Source organism: Palaemon carinicauda, chromosome 22 (genome assembly GCF_036898095.1).
Source record: "Palaemon carinicauda isolate YSFRI2023 chromosome 22, ASM3689809v2, whole genome shotgun sequence".
NCBI classification, from domain to species: Eukaryota; Metazoa; Arthropoda; class Malacostraca; order Decapoda; family Palaemonidae; genus Palaemon; species Palaemon carinicauda.
In genome coordinates, this window is record NC_090746.1 from 9,804,619 (window position 1) to 9,811,777 (window position 7,159).

Below are 7,159 nucleotides of genomic sequence, written 5' to 3' on the forward strand. Positions count from 1 at the left end.
GCCTGGGGCTCTGATCCCGAGGTCGTTAAGAGAATCCAGACATTAATGTATCAAAAATATATATGGCTTATTTGAATATGAAAAACACGTCTAAATGTGCAAAAATTTATCATTAATCGAATGCCAAGTAACAAACTACCAATTAGCTACGATGGTGAAGATGGGTTGATTTCAATTCTAAGTACAAAACACCTGAATTCGACATGTATAAGTACAGTAGAATTGTCATTGACTTTTATCTTTCTTCGTGGCCAAGTGGTTTAGTCACTGTCTATACAAGCTTGCCGACCAGGGTTCGATTCCCGGCCGGACACAAGCTCTTGTCTTTGTGTGATTTCGCCTGGGGCTCTGAACCCGAGGTCGTTAAGAGAATCCAGACATTAATGTATCAAAAATATATATGGCTTATTTGAATATGAAAAACACGTCTAAATGTGCTAAAATTTATCATATATATATATATATATATATATATATATAGATATATATATATATATCATAGAAAATGGACATAGAAAAACTCGAATAGAGAAACAAAAAATTATATAGATTTTATTCTCAGTGAAAAAGTTAATTCAGTTAAAGATGTAACAGTGTTAAACAAGTTGAAGTCAAGAGATCATAGAATGGTGAAAACCATATTGTCCTAAAATCTTAAGGAAGAGAAAAACTAGTCTCAAAGAAAATAAACACTCTTGTAATAAGAGAAAATTCTTATGGGGTTTGTTTAGCAATACAGAATATATACTCCCTGGTACATGATGAAATGGAAGCAAGTAAAGAAGAAACGAACAGTAGTTTAACAAATTTGTATTGGAATCAGTACAAGAGATAGTTGGGAAAGTTGATTTATAAGATCAAGGAAAACTGTCAGAAGACCAAAAATCTAATAATGAAAAAAAAAATGAGGGTAAAATTCAAGAGAGATGAAATTGAATTAAAAGAACTATCCAAAAAAATAAACAAACTAAAAACCCAAGATATTCGTAAACACAATCAGACCAAAATTTAGGAAACATTAAAGAAAGGAAGAAGCATCAAATTGTTGAAAAGATGACTTGGAACAGGCCGCCAATAGATGTTTACTGTAAAGGATGGAAAAGGAAATATCACCAATAGAGATGGAGCTTTAAAAATTGCATAGGTACAATAGTGATGAATGAAATAACTTTGCCAATGGAACCTCTGGGCCAGTATCAAACATGACAGTAGAAGTAAAGAAAGCATTTAAAGGCATGAAAAATAGGCAAAGAACCAGAAGATGGATTAAAAGTTAATCTAATAATAGATGGAGGAGATTTCATGGTACTAAAAACTGGATTAACATTATATAGCATTTCTGAAAGAGTGCTTAATACCTACAGCTTGGAAAAAAGTTTATCATATACTAATTCACAAAAAGGGAGACACAAAAGACCTAAAGAATTACGCCCAATAAGTTTACTCTCCTCAATATATAAAATATTTACAAAGATCATATTACGCTGAATTGAAAGTCAGCTAGACTTTAATCAACAAAGAGAGCAGGCAAGATTTTGATGTGGGTATTCAACAACTGATCATTTCAATGTAATTAACCAACTAATGGAAAAATCTGAGTATGACAAACCACTATATATGGCATTTATAGACCATAAGAACTATTTGATTCTGTCAAAACCTCAGCAGTATTGAAAGCTATTCAAAGACAAGGAATAGATGAATCTTATGTTAGAACACTTGAAGATATCTATACAGTAAGTACAAGAATCCTAAAACTGCATAAGGCTAGAACAAAGGAGTTTGACAGGGAGACCCCATCTTTCCTAAATTATTCACAGCATACCTAGAAGTAAATGTTAAAAATTTAAATAGGGAAAATGTAGAATTTCACATTATTGGGGAATAACTTGACAGCTTAATATTTGCGAATGACATAGTTGTGTTTAGTGAATCATGGGAGGAATTGCAAAAGGTGAAAGAAGATTAAGAGAGAAAAAACAGAAAAGTAGGACTGGAAATTAATACGATTAAAACTAAGATAATGTTCAATGAAAATAGAGGCAATAAATATGTTATGATATAACCTCGAGATATTGTTAATGAATACACGTGCTCAGGACAGACAGTAAGTGTTTCCTTTGGACATGAGACCGAAATTTAAAGACTCATAAGTATGGGGGTAGTGAGCTTTTGGTAAACAGAAACAAGAAAACTGCCAGTTTCTCAAAAAAAAAAGAAAGAAAAAAAAAGTATTTAATCACATGATCCCACCAACTTTAACTTCAGAAACATGGAGTCTGACCAAAACCTCAGAAAATAAGCTAGTTACATTTCAGAGAGCTATGGAAAGAATAATGCCGGGAATAACACCAAGAAACAGAAAGAGAGCAACATGAATACAAGAGCAAACTACAGCAAAGGATATTCTAACAACATGTAGGAAAAATAAATGGATATGGATGGGACATATAATGAGAATAACAGACAATATTTGGACATTCATAAGAACAGAATGGGTCCCTAGACATTGGAAAAAGAAGCAAGGGAAGGAAGAGAAGACGATGGATTGAGGAATTAAGAATGTTTGAGGTGTGGACTGGCATAGAAAGACCACAAACAGACACAAGTGGAAGGACATGTCTGAGGCCTTTGTCCTGCAGTTGACTAGTAATGACTTATGATGATGATGACATACATACAGTATACAGTATATATTGGGACATTATATATATATATATATATATATATACAGTATGTATATATAATTTTTTTGTATATGAATATGTATATGTATATATATACATATATATACACATACTTATATAATTTATATATCCAAGTATATACATATACATACATATACATACACAGACATTATATATATGTATGTATATATATATATATATATATATATATATATATATATATATATATATATATACATATATATATGTATATTTGTAGGTAGTAGGTTGGTCAAGCCACCAGCCACCCGTTGAGATACTACCGCTAGAGAGTTATTGGGTCCTTTGACTTGCCAGACAGTACTACATTGGATCCCTCTCTCTAGTTACGGCTCATTTTGTCTTCGCCTAGAAATACACCGGATAGTCTGGCCTAGTCTTTCTACATTCTCCTTCGTCCTCATACAACTGACAACACTGAGAATACCAGACAATTCTTTTTTGCTCAAGGGTTTAACGATTGTACTGTATTTGTTCAGAGCCTACTTTCCTCTTGGTAAAGTTGGAAGAGCCATTCTAGCTATGGTAAATGGAGAAGGAAACATCAAAATTAAACCATTGTTCCCTAGTCTTGGGCAGTGTCATAGCCTCTGTACCATGGTGTCTGGAAATATAAGGACACTAAAAACGCTACAAGCTTTCATTCAGCATCTAGTAATGAGCAGAAATGAGAGCTTTGATCTTGAAAAGAATGTTAATGGGGTAATTACAATTTACTTCATTTTCAGAGTACGGACTTCTTTTCAAACAATAAAATAAAACTTAGCGAAAAACACGACACGTGGCACCAAATAGAGAGGCAGCACATGCTTAAGCTAAACAGAAATAACTTGAAATGATTTAGAATATGAAAAATAAAAACGAGAAATATTGCTCTTGGCTGTGATTTGCTTTTGACAGAAGAGCCCGACAAACACTTTTGTTTAAAAAATAGAAACATTTTTAGTTAATGACTAATATGTTTCTATTTTTTGTTGTCGACTGGAATTCAATTCTTTAGAAAATCATAACACCCAGTTCAAAATACCAGTTTAGCATTTTACCTTATATCTTTTGCTTGTGTGTTCGTGTCTCCCTTAAACTAGCCCGACCAGAATGACTAAACTTCATGCTCTTATCCACTTCAAAGTTGGAAGAATAAAGAAAAAAAAAAGGTGAAAAGGAATAGAGCATGAAGGGGATGGTCTAATTCCCCGGGGAGTTGAAAGTCTGCCTCTAAAGAAGGGAGACCAAGACAGCTCAAGAAAAGTGGAGACGAGGAAAGGATTGATTAACTTGCGGTAGAGGTTTCCATGAATTTCAGATTTCTGTAGATTTCAGGACTAACGTGGTTTTCACATGTGAAGGCCGATGTGGTAACGTCCCTGACTGGTGAACGACAGACTGGGGTTCAAGTTACGCTCAAACTCGTTAGTTCCTATAATCGCTAAAACCAAACCATCCTTGTGAGGTGAAGATGGGGGGTTTGGAGTAGCTTATAGGTATATCTGCTGAGTCTTCAGCAGCAATTGCCTGGCCTTCCTTTGTCCTAGCTTGGGTAGAGAGGGGGCTTGGGTGGTGATCATATGTATAATATGGTCAGTCTCTAGGGCATTGTCCTGCTCAATAGGGCAATGTCAGTGTCCCTTGCCTTTGCCATTCATGGCCGGCCTTTAAACCTTTAAATCAGTGATAAAACCAGTTACTAGAATCAAAAGACATTAAGGCCTATCTGTTTATCGAGAGAAGCAAGGAGACCTTAAAATATATATGATGCCTTTGAATGCAAATTTTCCAGATGGGAGGAATCACACAAAACATGACACTTATATGCCATTATTCTAGTGTTAGTTAACGTAGCTTTGATAAGCAAGATTCAGTGAATAAGAAATAAAAGAAAACTGATCACTGCGAATCAGTGAATAATGGGGATAATCTAAAATAGAATCAATAACAAACCGATATTAGGTGTTTCGAATATGTAATGAATAAATATATTTTCAGATCGAATATGTGTATATATATATATATATATATATATATATATATATATATATATATATATACACACATATATATGCATATATATACATATATATATATATATATATATATATATATATATATATATATATATATATATATATATATATATATATATATATATATATACACACTTATACATATACAGTATATACATACTTATACAAATATAAACATATGTAGATTTATATCTATCTATATTTATATACACACATATATATACAGTATATATACATAATATATATATATATATATATATATATATATTTGTGTGTGCCATATATACCTCTTAATATCGAATACGTTCTGCCTCGGTATCAGATACCCAAAAGGAAATTAACTTTGTGGTAAGTAACTGGAACCTTAGTTTCCTGGGTCCGGGTTCGATTCCTCCCTGGGTCTCTTATCCCGAGACAGAGCAAATTCGATATCAAGAGGTATTTATGGCTTACATGAATATATGAAAAACCTTATATATATATATATATATATATATATATATATATATATATATATATATATATATATATATATATATATATAAACATTTGAAAGATTTGCCAAAAAATTTTGCTATTTGTAATTCAAGGTTTAGGACTGACATTTCCAATTATCGCACTATACTGTAGAGGTCAGCAAGCTCGATGATACACTTGAACAGTTCATATTACGGTGATAAAATTTTAATATATTTTTCACCGCATTAGCATTTAGCATTCTGTCAAAACCCAGTTGCTTTCAGTCGGGTCACCTGTTTAGGTGTGGATGTTTAAGTTTAATTAGACTCGGGAAATGTCAGACATTTTCAAGAAATATCAGTGACATTTTTTCATATATTAAGAAACATTAATTTTTTAGATCTTATATAAATCATCTTGAGGAAAATGTGCAGGGTTAAATTACCTGAGACTTCTTTAAAGACTTCACAAGTTTCAGTAATTTCATTAGAGACAGACAGACACAGATAGACAAACACACACACACAAATAAACGGCCAGGCAGGCAGGCAGACACAGACAGACAGATACACAATAGATAGATAGATAGACAGACAGGCAGACAGATACACAGATAGATGGATAGACAGACAGAAAGACACATAGATACACATAGATACACACAAACAGATAGACATATACACATATAGATAGATAAATACTCTCTCTCTCTCTCTCTCTCTCTCTCTCTCTCTCTCTCTCTCTCTCTCTCTCTCTCTCTCTCTCTCTGCGGTCTTTAAGCACTGGTGCTAACGAGTTTGTATTGAAAAGACCAATATTCAATCTCAAACCAAATGAGAAAGTACAACGACGGAAATTTTTCCATCAAGCTCAGTTAGCCTCTGGTGACTTGTGAAGGGAAATATTTACCTTTTTGTTACTAGCACGTTATGGCTTACGAGAGAGAGAGAGAGAGAGAGAGAGAGAGAGAGAGAGAGAGAGAGAGAGAGAGAGAGAGAGAGAATCATAAGGAAAACTTCCTTGCTTTTGTTTCAATTTTTACGCTCTTGTGTATGGCAGGGGTCTCCAGCTAATCCTCCCTACTTTCCGGATGAAGGTACCTATTGTGAAAAAAAAACCTAAAATGACTCTTCGACACCACATATACTTAGCTAAAGTCCCTTGAGCCGCAAATAAGAACGTAAAACTCTTCAAGTCTTACAGTGAAGCGGCTAATGGTACGAGCCACCTAATGCAATATGAAAAAAAAAAGAAAAAAAAAAAGAAGTGAGGGGAGGTTTTCTGACCACGTAAAGACGATAGACCATTAATATGTAAGGACTATGAACGAAAAGATGCCAGAAGAGAATTGACTGTATACTAGAATTACCAATGATATGTTAGCTACATTGTTAATTATTCTACACTTTTCTTTTATTTTGTTCTAAGAATCCATGCTGAGTAATAGTTCAGGAAAATGGGATATCTCGTTGAGAGTAATTTGTGTTGTATCCTTAACAACGTTTATCCTAGAAAACTTGAATGAAAAACAAATTCTTTTCTCCTTCAAAATCTTCAACAGTTTATAGTGACGACTCCATAATTTATCGGCAACAGCAAACTACAAAAAGAAATCACATACGTCTCATGAGTTACTTCCAAGTCGAAAGAACTACTAACCATAGCTGTTATTTGCTACAAGGCGAACGTACATCTTCTTCACACAAACACTCTAAGAATGACTGTCAGCTGATCCCTCTCGATGAGGGCAAGTTGTTGTCTCCATTAGCCGCTAAGTGGCCACACTCTTTAGGGCCAATCTGGTGACGTGAATCCCGAGATTCCTTTAGATCCAAGTTCTCATTGGCCTGAGCAGCATCTCTTGACGGGGACCACTGAGTTTCACTGCTGCCTGTTCGTTTCTTATCTAATATTTCTTGATAAAGTTTTCATCTAATGTAGAGACGGCTTAGT

General features: G+C 33.8%; 1 protein-coding gene across 1 annotated transcript in view; it reads right to left on the bottom strand.

Annotated features, from left to right (window-relative positions):
- Nucleotides 1-6,959, bottom strand: part of LOC137616760 (alpha-N-acetylglucosaminidase-like) — a 511,993-nt gene extending 505,034 nt beyond the window's left edge. The window contains exon 1 of the mRNA XM_068346760.1: nucleotides 6,866-6,959. Within this exon, the coding sequence (XP_068202861.1) occupies nucleotides 6,866-6,868 (3 nt within the window). The 5' untranslated portion in view covers nucleotides 6,869-6,959. The remainder of the gene's footprint in view (nucleotides 1-6,865) is intronic.
- Between the last annotated feature and the right edge of the window lie 200 nt (nucleotides 6,960-7,159).